Raw genomic sequence first — 23,646 nt, 5'->3', positions numbered from 1 at the left:
GGGATCACTGTCTGGGGTTGCATTCTCCCCAATCATTATCTGGGACTGTATTCACTCTGGGTTCACTGTCTGGGCCGCATTCTCTCCCTGGGATTACTGCCTGCGATTGTATTCTCTCCCCATCACTGTCTGGGGCTGTATTCTTCTGGGATCACTTTCTTGGGTTCTATTCTCTCCCCTGTATCATTGTCTGAGATTATATTCTCTCTCTGGGATCAGTGTTTGGGACTGTATTCTCGCCCCGGGATCACTGTCTGGGGATGTACTCTCCCTGGGATCACTGTCTGGGGTAGTGTTTCTCTACTCTCCGCCCAAACCTGGCCCAGGGAAAGCTCAGGAAATTCTCCTATTTAGAAAGAAATTGTAAACCGGTGAAAAAAGAAAAACACAGAGAAAATAATTAGATCTAAAAATGCTGAGAAAAATACACGAGAACAGGAAAACAGGTTAGCAATACAGAGAGCTAAAGTGAAGAACAGAATGACAGCGCCGCGTATGTGCAGCACTAGGAGGTCCAGCTCAACATTGGGAGGACTGATTGAGCTCAGTCAGTGGAGAGAACCATCTTTCAACCACGGTCTGTGTCCTTGTTCATCATCAGCTTCGGAGCCATAGAAAGGTAATGGGGGATGGGGGGAAAGAGGGAGAGTGGAGGGGGGCGGGGGGGAGGTTGGGAGAGAGAAGGGGGTGGGGCAGAGGGAGAATTTAGGGGGTGGGTTTGGGCAGAGGGAGAACGGGGGGGTTGGGGAGAGGGAGGGGGAGAGGGAGGGTTGGGGAGGGGGAGGGAGGGGGAGAGGGAGGGTTGGGGAGGGGGAGAGGGGGAGAGGGGGAGGGGGGTGGGGGGGTTGGAGAGGGGGAGAGGGGGGTTGGGGAGAGGGAAAAGGTGGGGTTGGGGAGAGGAAGAAGGGGGGGTGTTGGGGAGAGGGAGAAGGTGGGGTTGGGCAGAGGGAGGGGGGGCAGAGGGAGAAGGGGAGACGTGGTTGACTCTTAAATGCCCTCTGAAATGGTCTAGCCAACCCCTCAGTCGTATCAAACCGCTACAAAGTCACAAAAAAGGAATGAAATCGGACGGACCACCCGGCTTCGTCCTAAGCGTCAGAAAAGACAACGGCAAAGTCAGCCCTGTTGGCGCTGCAATGTCCTCCTTACTAACACCTGGGGGCTAGCACCAAAATTGGGGGAGCTGTCTCTCAGACTAGTCAAGCAACAGCCTGACATAGTCATCCTCATGGAGTCATACCTTACAGATAATGTCCCAGACTCCACCCTCACCATCCCCATCCACCGTCAAAGGGCCCAAACACTCCTTTCAAGTGAAGCAGCATTTCACTTGCACTTCCCTCAATTTAGTCTACTGCATTCATTGCTCCCAATGCGGTTTCCTCTACATTGGAGAGACCAAATGCAGACTGGGTGACCACTTTGTGGAACGCCTTCAGTCTGTCCGCAAGCATGACCCAGACCTCCCTGTCGCTTGCCATTTCCAACACCCCATCCTGCTCTCATGCCCACATGTCTGTCCTTGGCCTGCTGCAATGTTCCAGTGAAGCTCAACGCAAACTGGAGGAATAGCACCTCATCTTCCAACTAGGCACTTTACAGCCTTCTGGACTGAATATTAAGTTCAACAACTTTAGATCATGAACTCTCTCCTCCACCCCCACCCCCTTTCCGATCCCCCTTTTTTCCAATAATTTATATAGATTTTTCTTTTCCCACCTATCTCCATTATTTTTAAATGTACTTCCATCCCATTGTTTTATCTCTACCTTTTAGCCTATTTCGATCCCTTCCCCCCACTCCACCCCCACTAGGGCTATCCGTACCTTAACAAAAACAGAATTACCTGGAAAAACTCAGCAGGTCTGGCAGCATCGGCGGAGAAGAAAAGAGTTGACGTTTCGAGTCCTCATGACCCTTCGACAGAACTTGAGTGAGTCCAAGAAAGGGGTGAAATATAAGCTGGTTTAAGGTGTACCTTGCTCATCCTGCTTTCTACTCTTAATGTCACCCATTAGCACATTTCGAAGCTAATATCACCACTGTCAACACCTCTTTGTCCTTTTGTCTATGACATCTTTTGGCAATCTCCACCTATCACTGGCCCTCTATCCAGCTCTACTTGTCTCTCCACCAGCTTATATTTCACCTCTCTTCTATTTTTCCTTATTTCTGTTGAAGAGTCGTACGGAGTCAAAACGTTAACTGTATTCCTCTGTGCAGATGCTGTCAGACCTGCTGAGTTTTTCCAGGTATTTTTATTTTTGTTTTGGATTTCCAGCATCCGCAGTTTTTTGCTTTTACTTGGGAATGTCCTGTCGCTCCAGCAGGGCAGACCCAGCAGAGGTGGCAAAGCTGTGGTATACAGTTGGGCAGAGTTACCCTGGGAGTCCTAAGCATCGACTCAGGACCCCATGAAGCCTCATGGCATCAGGTCAAACGTGGGCAAGGAAACCTCCTGCTGATTTCCATGTACCGTCCTCTTACAGCTGATGAATTAGTGCTCCTCCATGTTGAACACCCCTTGGAGGAAGCACTGAGGGTGTCAAGGATGCAGAATATACTGTGGGTGGCGGACTTCAATGTCCATCACCTAGTGTGGCTCGATACCACCACTACTGACCGAACTGGCTGCGAGACTGGGTCTGCGGCAGGTGGTGAGTGAACGTACAAGAGGGAAAAACATACTTGACCTCATCCTCACCAACCTGCCTGCTGCAGATGCATCTGTCCATGACAATATCAGTAGGAGTGACCACACGCAGTCGTTGTGGAGATGAAGTCCTGCCTTCACATTGAGGATACCCTCTATCGTGTTGTGTGGCACTACCACTGTGCTAAAGGGGATGAGATTTCAAACAGATCCAGCAACTCAACACTGAGCATCCATGAGGCGCTGTGGGCCATCAGCAGCAGCAGAATTATACTCGAACACAATCTGTAACCTCTTGGCCCGACATATCCCCCCTCTCCACCATTACCATCAATCCAGGTGATCAACCCTGGTTCAATGAAGAGTGCAGGAGGGCATGCCAGGTACAGCACCAGGCATACCTAAAAATGAGGTGTCAACCTGGTGAAGCTATAACGCAGGACTACTTGTGTGCCAAACAGCATAAGCAGCAAGTGATAGACAGCTAAGTGATCCCACAACCAACGAATCAGAGCTAAGTTCTGCAGTCCTGCCACATCCTGTCGTGAATGGTGGTGGACAATTAAACAACTTACTGGAGGAGGAGGCTCCGCATATATCCCCATCCTCAATGTGGGGAGGAGCCCAGCACATCGGTGCAAAAGATAAGGCTGAAGCATTTGCTACAATCTTTAGCCAGAAGTGCAGAGTGGATGATCCATCTCGGCCTCTTCCGGAGGTCCCCACCATCACAGATGCCAGTCTTCAGCTAATTCGATTCACTCCACATGATGCCAGGAAATGGCTGAACGCACTGGATATGGGCCCTGACAATATTCCAGCAATAGTACTGAAGACTTGTGCTCCCTAGCCAAGCTGTTCCAGTACAGTTACAACACTGGCATCTAGCTGGCTACGTGGAAAATTGCCCAGCTATATCCTGTACACAAAATGCAGGTGGGGGGCGGGGGTAGAATGGCGATCATCAGTAAAGTGGTGGAAGGGGTCATCAACAGTGCTATCATGCACCACTTGCTTAGCAATAACCTGTTCATTGAAGCCTAGTTTGGGGTCTGCCTGAGCCACTCAGCTCCTGACCTCATTACAACCTTGGTTCAAACATGGACAAAAGAGCTGAACTCCTGTGGTGAGATGAGAGTGACTGCCCTTGACATCAAGGCTGCAATTGACCGAGTGTAGCATCAAGGAGCCTTAGCAAAACTGGAGTCAATGGGAATTAGGGAGAAAACTCCGCTAGCTGGATTCATACCTAGCACAAAGGAAGATGGTTGTGATTGTTGGAGGTCAGTCATCTCAGCTCCAGGACATCACTGCAGGAGTTCCTCAGGGTAGTGTCCTAGGCCCAACCATCTTCAGCTGCTTCTTCAGCGACCTTCCTTCCATCACGAGGTCAAAAGTAGGGATGTTCGCTAATGATTGCACAATATTCAGCACCATTCGCGACTTCTCAGACACTGAAGCAGTCCAATTCCAAATGCAGCAAGATCTGGACAATATCCAGGCTTGGGCTGACAAGTGACAAGTAACATGCACACCACACATGTGCCAGGCAAGGACTATCTCCGACAAGAGAGAATCTAACCATCGACCCTTGATGTTCAATGGCATTACCATCACTAAAACCCCCACTATCAACATCCTGGATGTTACCATTGACCAGAACCTATAAGACCATAAGACGAAGGAGCAGAAATAGGCCATTTGGCCCATTGCGCCTGCTCCGCTACTCAATGGGATCATGGCTGATCAGAAAAACCTCAACCCCACTTTCTTGCCTTTTTCCCCATAACCTTGATTCCCTTACTGATTAAAAATCTGTCTATCTCAGCTTTGAATATACTTAACGACCCAGCCTCTATAGCCTTCAGCGGTAAAGAATTCCACGGATTCACTACCCTCTGAGAGAAGAAATTCCTCCTCGCCTCTATTTTAAATGTGCGCCACCTTACTCAGATTATTTCCTCTGGTCCTAGACACTCTCAAGGGGAAACAACCTCTCAGCATCTATCCTGTCAAGCCCCCTAAGAATCTTATATGTTTCAATAAAGCCGCCTCTCATTCTTCTAAACTCCAATGAGTATAGGCCTAACCTACTCAACCTCTCCTCATAAGAAAATCTCTCCATACCTGGAATCAACCTAGTGAACCTTCTCTGGATTTCCTCCAATGCCAGGATATCTTTCCTTAGGACCAACATTGTTCACAGTGTTCTAGGTGTGGTCTAACTAGTGCCATTTATAGTTTTATTAAGACTTGCCTATTTTTATACCCCATTCCCTTTGAAATAAAGGCCAACATTCCATTTGCCTTCCCTATTACCTGCTGAACTTGTATGCTAGCTTGTTGGGATTCATGCACAAGGACTCCCAAATCCCTCTGTGCTGCAGCCTTCTGCAGTCTTTCTTCATTTAAATAATATTCAGCTCCCCTTTTCTTCCTGCCAAAGTGCATAACCTCACATTTTGCCACGTTATATTCATCTGCCATGTTTTTGCTTACTCACTTACTTGCTTATATTCTGAAGACTCCTTGTGTCATCCTTACCACTTGCCTTCCCACCTATCTGCAAACTTGGTGATAGCACATTCACTTCCCTCATATAAGTCAATATATATTGAAAATATTTGAGGCCCCAGCACTGGTCCCTGTGGCACTCCACTAGTTACAGGTTGCCATCCCGACATTGCCCCCCATATCCCAACTCTCTACCTTCTATTAGTTAGCCAATCCTCTATCCATGCTAATATACTACCCCCAACATCGTGGGCTCTTATCATCTTAAGTAGCCTTAAGTGTGGTACTTTATCAAATGCCTTTTGGAAATCCAAATAGTTTACATCTACTCATTCCCCTTTATCCTGCTTGTTGCCCGAAAAAATTCTAATAAATTTATTAGGCATGATTTCCTCTTCATGAAGCCATGCTGACTCTGCTTGATTAGATTATGTATATCTAAATGCTCTGCTATTACATCCTTTATAACAGACTGCAACATTTTCCCAATGACAGATGTTAAGCTAACTGGCCTATAATTATCTGTTTTTTGTCTCCCTCCCTTTTTGAATAAGGGTGTTGCATTGGCCATTCTCCGATCCCATGGTACATTTCCAGAACCTTAGGAATCTTGGAAGATTACTACCAATGCATCCACTATCTCGGTAGCTACTTCTTTTAATATCCCAGGATACAACCCATTAGGTCCGGGGGACTTAACGGCCTTTAGCCTCATTAGTTTCCCTAGTATTTTTTCTCTAGTGGTATTTATTCTGAGAGAAGTGAGCCGGGAGCGTGATGGGAAGGCGGGGAGGGAGCTTGAGAGAGAATGAGATAGAGGGAAGGGAGGGAGAGAGACAGATGGAAGCAGGGAGAGAGAGAAAATGCAGGAGAGAGAGGCTGGGGAAAGATAGAGACATGGAGAGGGAAGGGAGAAGATAGAGACAGGGAGAAGGAAGGGAGATCACTGTCACTGTCCTGTGTGACACTCCATCCTCCACTGTCACTGTCCTGCGCGACCTCCCCCGTCCTTCAGCACTGTCACTATCCTGTGTGACCCCCCCATCTTTCAGCACTGTCACTATCCTGTGACCCCCCCCCATCTTTCAGCACTGTCACTATCCTGCGTGACCCCCCCCATCTTTCAGCACTGTCACTATCCTGCGTGACCCCCCCCCATCTTTCAGCACTGTCACTATCCTGTGTGACCCTCCATCCTTTACTGTCACTATCCTGTGTGACCCTCCATTCTTCAGTCTCATTATCCTGTGTGACCTTCCATCCTTCACTCTCATTATCCTGTATGACCTTTCATCCTTCAGCACTGTTACTATCCTGTGTGACCCTCCATCCTTCAGCACGGTCACTACCCTGTGTGACCCTCCATCCTTCACTGTCACTATCCTGTGTGACCTTCCATCATTCGCTGTCACTATACTGCGTGACCTTCCATTCTTGAGCACTGCCACTGCTGTGGAACTCTTGATAGTTTAGCACATTTTGCACTTCAGTATTTCCATGAATCCTATTGAGTGCAAGCTTATTCTTAATCCAGTGTGCTTTAATAGTCTAAAATATGCTTTAGCTGAAACCCAAATGCACCTCCTCCATAATTCTTAGGTACCAGTGAGAGAGCTGTAGCGAGCTGTACCTTGCCTTTGTGGTGTGCAGCTCCGCATGTAATTAACATACGTAGCCTGCATTTGAAGGGCTAATTTCTAATTGGGTTTCTGAATTGTTTTACACTTCTGATGGGCATTGAATGTACTTTTTTTTTCTCCATGATGTACCTTGTTTATTATCAGTGCTAGTGTCAGAGAACTGTTCTGGTACTGAATGTTGGAGCATGAGAGATTGGCATCCACGACTGGGTGCAGCCTTTGCTGGCATGATGTGAGCTGCTGTGTCAGTATCTGAGCCAGTGAAGTAGATTGCTTTTTGCTTGGAAACTCTAGGGCTACCATACTTAAAGAAGTGTCTAAATGTCTGAGCATAGACTTAAAGGATGTGTTGCTATACAAATTAGGAGTAAGAGTAGGCCACTCGGCCCCTCGAGCCTGCTCTGCTATTCAATAAGATTATGGCTGATCTATTTGTAACCTCAGCTCCACATTCCCATCTAACCCCGATAACCTTTCACCCCCTTGCTTATCAAGAATCTGTCTGTCTCTGCTTTAAAAATATTTAAAGACTCTGCTTCCACTGCCTTTTGAGGAAGAGAGTTCCAAAGACTCACCATGGAAAGCTTACCATTGGAGGCTAAAACAACTATTTTCACAGAGGCATCTCCAATCTATTATGTCAGACAGAATTACTCTTAAATCCTCTGTGGTTTCCAGGCCACACTTCCTGCTTTCACTCTCCAGAAACTTGAGCTCTTACAAAACTCAGTTGCCCATATCGTAACTTGCTCCAAGTCCTCTTCACCCATAACCCCTTTGCTCGCTGAACTCAATGGCTTATGGCTTCTGGTCTGGGAATGCCTCAGAATTAACATTCTCATTCTCGTGCTTAAATCCCTCCATTGCCTCACCCTTCATCTATGTTACCTCCTCCAGCCCTACAACCTTTCCCAGTCCCTGTACATCTTCAAATCTCTTCTGCCCCAGTGTGTCGGCTATGCCTTCGTTTATCTCACCTCTAAGCTCTAAACCCTCTGTCTTTCCACCTTCCCCTGCCCATTAAGATACACCTTAAAACCTTCCTTTTTGAACAAGCTTTTGGTCCCCCTTGTAATTTCTTTTTATGCAAAATTGGTCTCAAATTGTGTCTCATAATGCTGCTGTGAAGCAGCTTGGGACCTGAAATGTTAACACTCTCTCTCCCTCCACAGATGCTGTCTGACGTGCTCAGCGTTTCCAGCATTTTCTGTTTTTATTTCAGAGTTCCAGCAACAGCAATATTTCTGAATGTAAGAGCAAGTTGCGTCTCAAAAGACAAACTAAATTTTTTTGTTTTTACAGGTTGATAATAGTGTTCATCGGAAGACCACATTGGGCGGCTTGGTTTGAAATGCCTGGAGCTCCAACTTAGGGCGTTATTTTGCAGGAAGCTGTATTTTGCCTCTTCCTCCTGAGGAGTAATGTGTGGACCGAATCAGAACGTCAACAAAACTAATGAAGCATGTCCCGGCCACAGGCCCTAGCAGTGACAGCGGCCACATTACTGGGCACGGCTGTGGGCTGCCTGTACTTGTGGAAGGCCTTTAAAAGTCCCAAATGGAAGAAGGCTCTTGCCAGCCAGAATGGAGAGCCTGTGAAAAGAGGAGAGAGCACCGCACAGAGTGGCAAAGAGGAATCTTGCCAGCCGGACTGCCGAGCTGATTTTGTCAATCCCAGTCCACTGGTAGGGAAGCTGCTGACGGCAGATGCCTTAATAGTGGAGTCAGAGGCTGAGTGGGAGCAAGCCTGGCCACTGCTGAAGGCTGAATTGGAACATTACCCGCTCATAGGAATTGACTGTGAGTGGGTGAGTGTCGTTGATAATGTCTGTCAATTTCTGTTGCTCTGTGCTTTTCTGTGTGGGATGGAAAACAAATTAGTTGCAAATGTAGCCAGTGCGGAAGTTAGCAGAATTGAGGAATTATATATCCAGCTCCATCACTCAGTAACTCCTCACCCCCAGACCCTGTGTTACTGACTGTATCTGCTGATGTCAGTCCAGCTCCGTCACACTGTCACACAGTAACCCCTTCCTCCCAGACCCTGCGCCTCTGATTGTATCTCTGCAGATGTTAATCCAGCTCCCTCACACTGTTACTCAGCAACCCCTTAGAAAGCCCTTTTTTCTAAATGCGGAGTGCTCTGCAAAATTCAATTACCAACAGCTCAAATGAAATTGCTTTGCTGTCTATTTCTAGTGATTTTTTTCCACAGTATTTTTGTATGTGTTCAAGGGAACTCACCATGAATAGCTATTCAGCTTGATCAGTTTGCAACACTCTCGCCTCTGACTTAGAAGGTTGTGGGTTCACTCCAGAGACTTCAGCACAAAAAGGCAGTGCTGAGCTGGCGTCTTTCGATTCAGACATTCAACTGAAGCCTTGTCTGTTCTCAGATGGACATGAAAGATTCCATGACACTATTTTGAGGAAGAGGACAGGAATTCTTCCTCGTGCCCTGGCCAATATTTATGCCTCAATCAACATCACTAAAGAATACAGTTTATCTAGTCATTACCCTATTGCTATTTGTGGGAACTTGTGTGCTAATGATCTATTGATAATCCAGCTCCCTCACACTGTCTCTCAGCAACACCTCCCCCCAGCAACCTGTGTAACTATCTCTGCTGATGTTAATCCACTTCCCTCATACTGTCATTCAGCAACCCCTCCTCACAGCACCCAGTATCTCAGACACTGCCTGTAGGATCAGAGCACTGCACTGACATTCACAATGATTGGAGCGAGCAGCTAGGAAAAATGGGACATAGGACATCTGAACAAAAAAAAAATTGTGTTCATCTCTTATTTTCAGAAACTTCCATCCATGCCTTTGTTATCTCTAGATTCAACTATTAATGCTGCCTTGGTTCTCCTCCCACCTACCACCCTGATTTGAAGCACTGCTGCCCACATCTTCACTTACATCAAGTCTAGTTCACCCGCTGACCATAGGCTCGCTGATCTATATTACCTCCTGGTCTACCAACGCCTTGATCTTAAAAAAATTCTCATGCTGTTCAAATCCTTTCATGGTCTCACCCATCCCTACCTCTGTCACCTCCTCCTGTTCTACAATCCTCTGCAATCTCTGTGCTCACCAAATTCTGGCCTCTTGCACGTCATTGATTTACTGCATTCCACTATTAGTGGTCGTGCCTTCAGCTGCCTCGTCCTTAAACTCTGGAATTCCCTCCCTAAACCTCTCCACCTTTCTACCTCTTTCCCATATTGGCGCATTCCTTAAAACTTATCTGCTTGATAAGACTTGATTAGTCGCCTGACTTGGCGTCAAATTTTGTTTGATAATGCTCCTGTAAATGCCATTTTGCGACATTGAAGGCAGTGTATAAATGCAAGTTATTGTGATGAATGTTAAGGCATCTTACTCTAGAAAAAGTTGAAGGGCAGGCTGCATTTGGCTGATTCTTTTTTTGAAACTGCATTTTCATCCCTGGAAGGTTTAAACTTTCAGCTTAACATTGGCAATAATTACATTTTTTTCTCTCTATCTTGAAATTATTTTCCAGATTTCTATAAAGGGAAAGCCAAACCCCGTGTCTCTCCTTCAGCTTGCCTCTTACAGTGGCCTCTGCCTTCTTGTCCGCATACCACAGATGACCAGGGATGGCCGATTGTTGCCAAAGACTTTACTCGACCTGTTGGGGAATGGTAGTGTTCTAAAAGTTGGTGTTGATGTCTTCGAGGATGGCTGCAAGTTATTCCGAGATTACTGCATTACAGCCAGGGGCTGCTTGGATGTGAGATACTTGGTCATGCGCCAGAGGTTCGTGTTGGGATGAATTATGAGGACAGATTGCAAAGACTAGCCTTATATTTATTTGTGTGTGGAAGATTAAAGGATGCTGTAATTAAGGTGTTGGTAGGGTACAGACGAGAAATTATTTCCTCTGCTGGGCGAGTCCATAACAAGGGAGCATGATCTTAAAATTAGGACGTGCATGGGTGACGTCAGGAAACACTTCTTCAGACAAACATAAAACAAACCTGGAACTGTCGCTAAAAAGTTTCGAGGCTTGGGGTCAATGAAACATTCAAAACTGGAATTGATAGATTTTTTTTTAGGCAAGCGACCAAGGCAGCTAGATGGGTTAAGATACAGATCAGACATTGTTTCATTGAATGACAGAGCAGACTCGACATACTGAATCATCTCCTTCTGTTCCATTTGTTTTCTGGAGAGTTTTAGGCTTTTTTCTCCCTCTTTGAGGCTCTGTATGCCTGTTTTCATCCTAGTTTACAGTTTTTTAACTCTATTTTTGCTGTTTTAGGGAAATTCAGAGATTACTGAGCATTCAATTTATATAATAGTTGTTTGTATTGACATTAAAACACAAGTTTTCCAGAGGACATACTTACAATCTTAGTAATGCAGTGCTAAAGTAAATAGGAAGTTAACTCTCCGTTGACCTGCTGCTTGGTCTCTGTTCTTGGTCTCTTCTTTTACTTGAAATTTATTTTTTAATTCTGTTTCACTGCTGGTAAAATCCACTGTCAGCAACTTTCCCTTCTGGCTAATTCAAAAGCAGCTTGTTAATTGTTGATAAATTTTAATATACCTGCACACACAGATTTCAATAAGATCATAAGAAATAAGAGCAGGAGTAGGCTATTTGGCCCCTTGACCCTGCTCTGGCATTCAGTAAGATAGATAGGAGGGCAGGTGGGCGGGAGGGGTTCAGGAGGGCCAATGGGCAAGAGGAGTTTGAGGGGGGTGCGGTTGGGAGGGCTGGTGGATAGGGGATCAGAGGGCTGGTGGGTGGGGTGGGGCCAGTGGGCAGGAGGGGTTCGGGAAGGCCGGTGGGCGGGAGGGTGTGGGAAGGGCTGGCGGGAGGGCTTTGGGAGGCCCGTGGTCTGGGGGGGTTTGGGTGGGGCGGTGGGTGGGAGTGGATAGTTTATATTTATGGCCTCTAGCTTTAGTCTCTCCAAATCCTACCCTAACAAGTCTCTTCATAAGTTAAACCTCTTTTAGGGCACTCTGCAGCCTTCTCTTTTCAAATTATCTCCGTCTCCTTGGGCATATCATCTCCAATGCTTAGAGGGTGAGCCTTCAGCCTAATTTCATCCTACCTCTGTCCTTGAAGTCATTAGTCCACTTGGCTCTTATCCTTCTCATTTGTGCACTGATTTTCTCTTCCTGCCCCAATCTTAGCCTTGGCATATTTTAATTGATACCTCAGCAGTTGGCAGATCTCAGACTGGCCATGACATTGGACTTGTTTTGGTCCCAACAACTGTTGGTGCTCAGCTGCTTGGTATGACTTCACACCCCATGCTTTATTGAAGTCCAAGGTATCAAAATAATTATATGAAATATTTATGGTTAGCGCCTACAGCTTATTATGCTCCTTGGACAGTGGGATTAATTATTTATGGTGGGATTTATTATGAACATAAATTTGTAATATTAATGCAACAGCAACATTCCCTCAGCCAGCAGGAAATCTCACAGCATCTCATGCAGAATTTTAATTTTTGAGATGCAATCAGAATGACACAGTGAAAAGAAAATCATTTGATTCATTTTTCATTGTAGGTAAGCAGAAAGACTTGTTTTATAGACAGACTTGCAGGTCTTCACTGAATGTTCAACCCAATAGTTAGTTACTTACATAGCCAATCACTACTTTAGCTATGGCTCAAAAGTAGCATTTTCACCTCCTGATATAGGTCATGAGTCCATTCCAGAACCTGAAGCACAAAATTGAGGCTGATATTCCAGTGCAGTACTGAGGGAGTGCCATCTTTTGGATGGGATGTTATACTGAGGTGCTGTCTGACCTCCCAGGTGGATGTAAAAGATCCCATGGCACTATTATGAACAATAAGGGAGTTATCTCCAGTGTCCTCCCCCATCGTTTACCCTTCAAACAACATCATTCTTATCATATTATCTATCCATTGTGATATTGCTCTTTGTGGGTCCATGCTGTGTGCAAGTGTGTCTGCACTTCAAAAACATTTCCTTGACTGCAAAGGGCTTTGAGATTTCCTGAGATTATCAAAGGTGCAATATGATTGCAAATCTTGTATCAATGTCTTGCTTGGAGGAGACTTTTGCGTATATTGAACATGGAGCATAGGGATCCAGGTCTCTGTCAGTGATTCTCCAAACAGTGAACTCCTGATTTCATTTGTGCTGTTTATGGGTAGCTATCAAGTGAAAGAGTACTACATGACTAATATTATTATTTTATTTGTTCTGGGAAGGCTGTACTTATTGTCATTACTGATTGCCCTGAGGACATTGAGATTCAGCCATGTTGTATGGGACTGTTGTCAGATTTAGACCATTTCAGGTAAGGATGAGGGTTGGTTCCTTTCCCTGAAGGACATTATGAGCCAGTTGGATTTTTAATGACAATTTGGCAACTTGCATCATGATTTTGGTCAGTTTGTTGCTCCCTCTTAATATTTCCTTCCTCTCAGCATCCTTTTTTGATTTTTCCTCTGCGAACTGCCTTGGACTGTTTTTCTACATTAAAGCCAAACTATACATGCAAGTTCTTGTCGGCAAATCGGCGATTTATTGAAATCTTCAATCTTACAATCTGCCCTTGAATTTGAGCAATTGACATTTGGGTTGCTAGTTCAGCACCATAACTAATAAAGTACCCTGTGGAGTAAACATCTGTTGAACATCATCACCTTGCTTTTATATGGTGTCTTTACATGGTTAAACTTCCTGAGGTGCTTTAAATGTGCATTATCAGACAAAATGTGACACTGAACCACATATGGATCCCTGAAGTTAGCAGGGCAGGTAGATAAGGTGGTTAAGAAGGCATATAGGATACTTGCCTTAATTAGCCGAGGCATAGAATACAAGAGCAGGGAGGTTATGTTGGAACTGTATAAGAAGCTGGTGAAGCCACAACTGGAGTACTCCGTGCAGTTCTGGTCACCACATTATAAGAAGGATGTGATTGGGTTCAGAGGAGATCTACCAGGGTGCTGCCTGGGCCGGAGGGTCTCAACTAAAGGAAAGATTAGATAGGCTGGGGTTGTTTTCCTTGGAGCAATGAAGGTTGAGAAGGGACCTGATAAAGGTGTATAAGAATATGAGGGGCATAGATAGGGTGGACAGGAAGGCACTTTTTCCATTAGCAGAGCGGCCAATAAACAAGGGCACAGATTTAAGGTAAGAAGTAGAAGGCTAAGAGGCGAGTTGAGAAATTTTTTCAACCAGAGGGTGGTGGGAGTCTGGAACTCACTGCCTGAAAGGGTGGTTGAGTCAGAAACTCTTGTAACATTTAAGAAGTATTTAGTTATTCACTTGCCTCCAGGGCTATGAGCCAAGTGCAGGAAAATGGGATTAGGGTAGTCAAATCTTTGTTGACTGGCACTGACATGATGGGCAGAATGGCCTCCTTCTGTGCTGTAAACTTCTACGAGTCTCTATAAAAAGATGTTGGTACAGGTGACTGAAAGCTTAGTCAGTGGTTAGCTTTTAAGGGGCAACATAACGGAGAGGAGAGAGCTGGAAAAGTTTAGTGATGGAATTCCAAAGCCTAGGGCCTAGGCATCTGAAGGAACAGCCTGCAATTGAGGACCAAAAGAAAGCAGTGACATGCAAGAGGACAGAAATGGAAAAGTGCAGAAACCTTGCTGGATTTGAGGGCTTCTACCACATTTGTACAATAAATTCTTCATCTGTTCATGAGCCCAGATCATGCATGTGAAATTTCTACCAAGGACCAGTGAATACTGATCAGGAATGGAATCCTACTGATTTTATTTCTCCCCTATACCCCATGCCTCCCATCCAGACTGAATGGCTCAGCATACCATGTCTGCTGCATTTACCAACTTAATCACTCTCCGGCTCATTCTAGGCACTTTTACCTTGATGCTGTGCAGCCAATTGCAGAGATTCCTCTGTCACGCTGTCAGATGCGCTGCAAAATGTACACAACCTTGACCTAAGGTGCCAGCCTTGGCTCAGTAGAAGCACTTGCCTCTTGAATTGGAAGGTTGTGGCTTGAAGTTGTATTCCAGGGATTTGGGATAAAATCTAGTCTTCGCTTCCAGTGCTGCAATGTGGGAAATGTCATATTTCAGGTTAAACAAATCAAGTCCCCATCTGCCGTCAAAGTTAGATGTAAAAGACCCCATGGAACAATTGAAGAGCAGGGGTCAGTAACTAGGCTTGAAAAACACTTTGGGACGTCCAGAGAGGTGCTATAGAAATGCAATTTTTCTTTTACTTACATGGGATATCCGTTTGAGGAATTTGCTTCACAAATTACATTTTCTTGTCCCTTTATGATCTATTTTACAGACTAATGATTTAGTTAAATATTCATATTAGGTGGTCTTAAGGTTATTGAGCCAAGCAGGGCACAGGGTTACTACTGGGAAAGGAGTAAAAAAAACGAAAGAAAGACAAAAAAGCATCTTTCATGAGCTCAGGACTCCCAATTTGTTTTACAGCTGAAGTATTTTGAAGTGTAGTCGCTATTGTAATTTAGAAAATGCAGGGCCAATTTGCACACTGGAAGGTCTCACAAACGACACTGAACTAAATGACTCGGTAATCCATTTTAGTGCTATTGATTGAGGGATAAATATTGGCCAGGACACTGAGGAGAACGCCGCTGCTCTTCTTCATAATAATGCCATGGGTTTTTTTAATGTCTTTTTTTTATTCATTCATGGGATGTGGGCATTGCTGGCTAGGCCAGAATTTATTGCTAATCCCTAATTGCCCTTGAAAAGATGGTGGTGAGCTGTCTTCTTGAACTGCTACAAGTCAAGTGTAGTTGAACCCACAGTGTTGTTAGGGAGCGAGTTCCAGGATTTTGGCCCAGCGACAGTGAAGAAATAGCGATACATTTCCAAGTTGGGATGGTGAGTGGATTGGAGGGGAACTTCCAGGCGGTGGTGTTCCAATGTGTCTGCTGCCCTTGCCCTTCTAGATGGTAGAGATCATGCGTTTTGGAAGGTGCTGTCTAAGGATCCTTGGTGAGTTCCTGCAGTGCACCTTGTAGATGGTACACACTGCTGCTACTTTGCTTTGATGTTGGAGGGAGTGAATGTTTGTGGAAGGGATGCCAATCAAGTGGGCTGCTTTGTCCTGGATGGTGTCAAGCTTCTTGAGTGTTGGAGCTGCACTCATCCAGGTAAGTGGAGAGTATTCCATCACACTCCTGACTTGTGCTTTGTAAATTGTGGACAGGCATTAGGGAGTCAGGAGGTGAGTTACTCGCCACAGGATTCCTAGCCTCTGATCTGCTTTTGTAGCTGCAGTATTTATATGGCTAATCCAGTTCAGTTTCTAATCAATGGTAACCCCCCAGGATGTTGATAGTGGGGGATCCAGCGATACTAATGCCATTGAATGTCAAGGGGCGAAAGTTAGATTGTCTCTTGTTGGAGATGGTCATTGCCTGGCACTTTTATGGCGCAAATGTTACTTGCCACTTGGCAGCTCAAGCCTGGATATTGTCCAGGTCTTGCTGCATTTGGACATGTACTGCTTCAGTATCTGAGGAGTCGCGAATGGTGCTGAACTTTGTGCAATCATCAGCGAACATCCCTATTTCTGATGTTATGATGGAAGGAAGTTAATTGACAAAGCAGCTGAAGATAGGTGGGACCAGGACACTATCCTACGGAACTCCTGCAGTGATGTCCTGGAACTGAGATGTTTGCATTCCAACAATTACAACCATCTTCCTCTGTGCTAGGTATGTCTCCAACCAGTGGAGATTTTTGCCCCTGATTCCCATTGACTCCAGCTTTGCTAGGGCTCCTTGATGCCACATTCGGTCAAATGCTGCCTTTATGTCAAGAGCAGTCACTGTCACCTCACCTTTAGAGTTCAACTCCTTTGCTCATTTTTGAACCAAGGCTGTAATGAGGTCAGGACCTGGCGGAACCAAACTGAGCGTCAGTGACTAAAGAAGTTCCGCATGATAGCACTGTTGATGACCCCTGACACTGGAGAATAGACTGATGGGGCGGTAATTGGCTGGGTTGGGTTTGTCCTCCATTTTGCGTAAAGGACATACCTAGGCAATTTTCCTCATTGCCAGGTAGATACCAGTATTGTAGCTGTACTGAAACAACTTGGCTATGGGCATGACAAATTTTATTGCTGGAATATTGTCAGGGCCCTTTGCAGTATCCAGTGCCTTTAGCCATTTCTTGATATCATGTGGGGTGAATGGAATTGGCTGAAGACTGGCATTTGTGATGCTGGGGACCTCTGGGGGAGGCCGAGATGGACCATCCATTTGGTACTTGTGGCTGAAGATTGTTGCGAATGCTTCAGGCTAATCTTTTGCTCTGATGCGCTGGGCTCCCCCATCATTGAGGATGGGGATATTTATGGAGCCACTTCCTCCAGTGAGTTGTTTAATTGTCCACCACCATTAATGACTGGATGTGGCAGGACTGCAGAGCTTAGGTCTGATCTGTTGGTTGTAGAATTGCTTAGCCCTGTCTATCACTTGTTGTTTATGGCACGCAAGTAGTCCTGTGTTGTTGCTTCACTAAGTTTTAGGTCTGCCTGGTGCTGCTCCTGGCATGCACTCTTCATTGAACAAGGGTTGATCCCCTGGCATGGTGGTAATGGTAGAGCAGGGCGATATGCTGGGCCATGAGATTACAGATTGTGTTTGAGTACAATTCTGCCACTGATGGCCCACAGCACCCCATGGTACCCAGTCTTGAGTTGCTAGATCTGTTTGAAATCCATCCCATTTAGTATGACAGTTGTGCCACACAACACGATGTGGGCTATCAATGTGAAGATGGGACTTTGTCTCCACAAGGACTGTGCAGAAGTCACTCCTACTGATGCTATCCATCTGAGAGGGCAGATGAGACCCCTGTTTAACATCTCGCCTGAATCATGGCACTTCCCTCCGCAAGACACTAAAATAGTCTGGATTATGTGCTCAAGTCTCTGGAGTAGGACTTGAGCACAATATGTTCTGACTCAGTTGAGAGTATCAATACTGAGCCACAGCTGACACTCAATTAGAGGATTATTGCCCAACCTTGATCATTTGACCTAACTATTTGAGTATTAGTATCGGCCATTCATTCAACATTTTTCCCCTCCACATGCTAGGTGGTCCTGCTGTTCCTAGATGGTTGAACCAATCACAGAGCTCAAACATGTCCAAGTTTCAGCACAGCACAGACTAATCAGGTCATGAAAAGACTGATGGACAGTGCAGCAAACAATCTACATGGCAAAGATGCAGAAAATCACAGACGTTGTGCTGAGACAGTGGATCCAGTGGACTTAAATTTACTGGCTTCAAATTTAATTCGGTCTGAAGTTTGTGTGATGTGATCGTCATATACTTTGTTCCTACTGTTGCCATGCTTGATGGGGAATGAAGGAACTTGGTCAGTCCTATAATGGCTGGGGTGATTCCTGTTTTTCATTTTACCTCCTTATGACCCAATCACTAACCATAAACAGATGCAAATGTGCCTTTTGAAGTGGTTCTGGTGCCACACATTGGCATGAGCCAAAATTTGGACATATTCAAGGAATGTCCCTTACTCCGAAAAGCAATTTGTAATTTTATAATAAAAACAGAAAATGCTGGAACTACTCAGCAGGCCAGACAGCATCTTTAATCAAGCAGTACTGATAAAGGTCACAGACCTGAAAAGCTAACTCTGTTTCTCATTCCGCAGATGCAGCCTGATCTGTCGAGTGTTTCTAGCATTTTCTGTTTTATTTCAGGTTTCCAACTTCCACAGTATTTTGGATTTGAATTTTTATGGTCACTATAGCATGTAAACTTCCCCATGATGCTTTTCAGATGGTTAACTGGTTGTTAATACTTTGCCAGAAACAGAGGGATATTAGGAGATGCTGTAGAATCAAACACTTTAGGAGGGATGTCAAGGCTTTGGAGAAGATGCAGAAGAAATTTAGTTGAACAGATGTAGGGATGCGCGGTTCAGTTACATGCTGAGACTAGAGGAGCTGGGAATATTGCCCTGGAGCAGAGAAGGCTATTAAAGATATTCAAAATGATGAGATGTTTAAATAAGGATAAACTGTTTCCACTGGAAGGAGGGTTGGTAATGAGAAGACAGAGAGTTTAGATAATTAGTCAAAGAACCAGAGAGATGAGATGAGTTTTTTATTGCAGTGAGTTGTTACAATGCCCTGCCTGACAGGACAGTAGAAGGAGATGATGTAATAATTTTCAAGGGGGAATTGGACATATACTTGAAAAGGAGAATTAGCAGGGCTAAGGAGAAAGCATGGGAAGTAGGACTAATTGGATAGTGCTTTCAAAGAGCTGGCGCAGACACAACCAGAGGGCACCAATTTAAGGTGATTGGAAAAAGAAGCAACGGCGGTACAAGAAAAAATATTTTTACAAGTGATTGGATAGGATCTGGAATATACTGCTTGAAAATCTGGTGGAGGCAGATTCAGTTGAGGCCTTCAAAAGAGAAATGGATCATTATCTGAAGAGAAAAGAATTTCAGGGCTACAGGGAAAAGGTAGGACTGTGGGGCTAGGTGAATCGCTCTTTCAGAGAGCCAGCACAGACATGATGGAATGAATGGCCTCCTTCTGTGCTCGAACCATTCTATGATTCTGAGAGCTGAATGTTGTAGATAGGGCCCAAGAGAAGGAGAGATGATGTATCACACTGGATGTCATTCAGTTCTTGGACATGAACTGTTTCAGTGTTGAGAGGGGCCAGACTAGACTGTGTTTCTATGAGAACTTTATGCCAAACCATGGGGAGCATTAAGCTGTAGCTTCACACAACAATACTAACTTGCATTTATTTATATAAATGCCTTGAACATGGCAAAACATCCCAAGAGTTTTTGCAGGAATGTTATCAAACAGAATTTGACCATTGAACCATGTAAGGATGTAATAGGATAGATGACTAAAAGCTTGGTCAATGAAGTAGGTTTTAAGGAATGCCTTAAAAAAGGAGAGTTAGAGATTTGGGGTGAGAATTCTAGAACTTTGGACCTGTACACCTGAAGATACAGCTGTCAATGGTGGAGCAATGAAAATTAGGGAATGTGCAAAAACACCAGAATTGGTTGAGTGCAGAGAACTTGAAGGGTTTTAGGGCTGGAGGTTAGAGTTCGGGAGGGACAAGGCCATGGTGAGATTTGAAGACAAGGATGAGAATTTTAAAATTATGGTGTTGCCAGGCTGGAACCAGTGTAGATCAGAGAGCACAGGTGATGGTTGAGCAGGACTTGGTATGAGTTAGGATATGGGCAGCATAGTTTTGGATGAACTCCAGTTTATGTAGGGTGGATGATAGAAGGCAGGCCAGGAGCTTATTGGAATAGTCAAATTTAAAGGTAACAAAAGCATAGATGGTGGTATCAGCAGCACATGAACAGAGGCAGGGGTAGAGGCGGACAATGTTATAGAGGTCGTAGGAAACCATCTTTGTATCAGCTGCAGCACCAAGGTTGAGCATGTTCTGGTCCAGCCTCTCTTAATTGCTAGAGAAAGGAATGAAGCCCTTCACTATCACTGGGTCAAAATCTTGGAACTCCCTCCCTAACGCCTCTGTGGGTGTACCTACACCATAGGGACTGCAGCAGTTCAAGATGGCAGTTCACCCACTCGAGGGCAATTAGGAATGAACAATAAATGCTGGCCTAGCCAGCGATGCCCATCCTGTAAATGAATAAAAAGAAATCCTTATTTTTTTTATGTGACTCTGAAACAGATTGTAAAGGACAGGATCTTAGAGGAGAAGATAATTCACATTGACCTATAATAGTTAGTTGCTCTCCTCACAGGCCTTACATTGTGAAAGTGTTTTGAGTACCCAGTGAGACTCTGAATGATTGATACTGTTGGATCCTGATAATTCAGGGCATATTTCTCCAATTATTTTTTATGCTTGAATCAGAATATCTAAAAACCCTGTTGAAAACAATCAATTTGTAAATCTTATGGAGCATCGTTCATTTTAATTATCCATTTACCAACTTGTGTAAATGAAAAAGAATATTTTTCACAAATGCTATTGGACTCTTGAAGCATGCTGTGCTCTCAGTTTGATTATGAATAGAATGTATAATGAATAGATTATATTCAGTACCTTCCACATTTAATGGGCTAACAAGGAATAGACCAAGAATTTACTCTATTCCATTTTTTCCCTTCATCTCACAAAGGTGGTGACTTCTGAGTTATGTGGGGAGTGGGGGGACATTGTTATGGTTTTATGGGCAAAGGAGCCAACAGCAGCTGCTTGCTACATTCAAGCTGATGGCTGCGAGAAAAATGTGGCTTCAGCCTTTGCATATTTTCCCCCACTTATTGGGCAGGATTTTACTGTCGGCGAGCAGGGGCGGGGCCCGCTTGCCGACGCGTAAAATGAAATGGGATGACGTCGGGTGGAACTCCCGACTTCAACCCCACCCCATTTAAATTTTCAGGAAGGTGGGGGCGCAGCAAAATCAGCCATTGACATCAATTAAAGTACTTAGTGGACCTGTCCATCCAACTAGAAAAAACATGAAACCTCATCCAACGGTGGGATGAGGTTTCGTGTAGGGTTTTAAAAATTTCAGTAAAGTTGTTATAGAAATTATGAACATGTCCCAACTCAAGTGACATTGTCACATGAGGGGACATGTAAGGGCATTTTTTTTCTATTTTTAATATTGTTGACAGTAGAGGCGATCTCCCTGAGGCTGCACTTAGCCTCAGGGAAATGAGTGCGCTCTTTCTTGCGTGTACGCGAAAGAGCGTACTCTCGATTATAGGCATTTCCCCCCTGCTCACACCGGGAGCACATAGCGCTTCTGTGCGGACGTCACGTTGGGTGGGCCTTAATTGGCCCACCCACGTAAAATGGCGCCGATAGGAAGCGTGCCTGCACGTGCCCACCCATTAACTTCCCCCCCAACGGGGGGAAAATTCTGCCCATTGTGTTTTCTCCCCCATCACACTTCGATACATCTTTACCTCTTCCACCACACACTCACACCTATCTCTCTCCCAGTCCTTTCCCTTGAAATTCCCACTCAAACTCTGTATCCTTCCCTCTCACTTCTTGCTCACTGATAATCTTCTATCCAAACTCCTCACTTCGACTCACTTCCACCAAGGATGGGGGAGTTTCCCTCTCCCCTGCCCTCCCTTTTTATCTGTTCCCCTCAAATAACCTACATTTTCTTTCAAACTACAAACTTTTTTATAAATTAAATTAAAATAAAGAAACCTTTCGTTTGCCTTTATTTTCTCTTGCGCTATCCTTAGTGTTAAAAATTATAGCATGAGAATTTACCTTTTCTATTAGCAAAGCACAAATGAGATAATTAGCTGGCACAAACTTTTAACATTTTTGAAAATGTAATTATTATTAAATGAGGGAAGCCTTTCCCTCAGTTTATTTCACTTTTCATAGAATACAAAACAAAAGTTGCAACAGATGTATATTCAGAACATAATCATTTATTTTTATGTCACATTCTCACATCTCTTTTTGAAAAAATAATCTGTAAATTTTACCATAGTATAGTTTGTCTGTTTTCAAAATTATTTGAATAAAAGCTACTGGGCAGAAATTGCTAGGAACTTGAGAAACACATTCCTCAGTACGGCTAACTGAATGATAGTGATGCATCTGGGACATTTGGTACATGTTACATAGTGGAGTGCCAAAATCCAAATGTAGCACTCTGTTAAGCCCTGAACAGAAGTATCAAGTTGTAACATGGGCTTTTGGGAGAGGCTAAAGATTTCAAGTGAACGAATGAATGAAGACATTAAAAGATGCTGAAGACAATTCAATAGATAAATTTAATCAATGTACTTTTCTTTAAACTTTGTAAAGCTTTTGGACGTGAGCAATGTCAGTTACTGAGGAAAGAAAAATGCTAGAAAAATATGCAAGAAAATATTTTGTGCTTTGTTGCACAATCACAGGGTGATTATACTTTTGCCAAAAAATAGCAACTATTGTGCGTCACACAATTTGACACCTTTAGCATTGAAAATACCTATCACAGAACCACCTCCTTAAAAAAGTCAGAGGTCCTACAAGCACTTACATTGAGTTTTCAATGAAATATGTGCTTACATGTGTGGGACTTATATAAGAGATTGGCTTGAATAGGGTTTGTTTGTTTGAATCCAGTATAGAGTGAATTAGAGCAAGTTTAGAGCCCATAAATTTAATCAATGTACTTTTCTTTAAACTTTGTAAAGCTTTTGGACGTGAGCAATGTCAGTTACTGAGGAAAGAAAAATGCTAGAAAAATATGCAAGAAAATATTTTGTGCTTTGTTGCACAATCACAGGGTGATTATACTTTTGCCAAAAAATAGCAACTATTGTGCGTCACACAATTTGACACCTTTAGCATTGAAAATACCTATCACAGAACCACCTCCTTAAAAAAGTCAGAGGTCCTACAAGCACTTACATTGAGTTTTCAATGAAATATGTGCTTACATGTGTGGGACTTATATAAGAGATTGGCTTGAATAGGGTTTGTTTGTTTGAATCCAGTATAGAGTGAATTAGAGCAAGTTTAGAGCCCATTGGAATTCCATTCATTGTGAGTGAAAGGGAAATGTGTTGGTTCTGTTGGAATTCTGTGTGATGGAAAGACTGATATTTAAACTATTACAGTTTCAATATAATTAAAAGTGTATAATGTATTGGAATTTTAAGCAATGAGGCTAAGAGCTATTTGGCTTATCTTTCTCCAGATTTCAATTACAAGTGTTTAAATGTATTGCTGCTTCAGATTTCAGTATGAACTTATTACTGTACTTTTTTAAAGGGTCCATGTTGCTATGCTGTAATCAGCTGTGCAGAGTTTTCTTGCCG

General features: G+C 44.1%; 1 protein-coding gene across 2 annotated transcripts in view; it reads left to right on the top strand.

The window, feature by feature from the left end:
- The first annotated feature begins 502 nt into the window (after positions 1-502).
- The window catches only part of exd2 (exonuclease 3'-5' domain containing 2), a 43,034-nt gene continuing 19,890 nt past the window's right edge, over positions 503-23,646 (top strand). For both annotated transcript variants that reach the window (XM_041215082.1, XM_041215081.1), the window contains exons 1-3: positions 503-619; positions 8,110-8,614; positions 10,337-10,593. In XM_041215082.1, coding sequence (XP_041071016.1) covers positions 8,270-8,614; positions 10,337-10,593 — 602 coding nt within the window. In that variant the 5' untranslated portion in view covers positions 503-619; positions 8,110-8,269. The remainder of the gene's footprint in view (positions 620-8,109; positions 8,615-10,336; positions 10,594-23,646) is intronic.

This window comes from Carcharodon carcharias, chromosome 20, assembly GCF_017639515.1.
Source record: "Carcharodon carcharias isolate sCarCar2 chromosome 20, sCarCar2.pri, whole genome shotgun sequence".
In the NCBI taxonomy this organism is placed as follows: Eukaryota; Metazoa; Chordata; class Chondrichthyes; order Lamniformes; family Lamnidae; genus Carcharodon; species Carcharodon carcharias.
The sequence above is the reverse complement of the archived record's forward strand: the minus strand, read 5'-3'. Positions and strand labels throughout refer to the sequence as shown.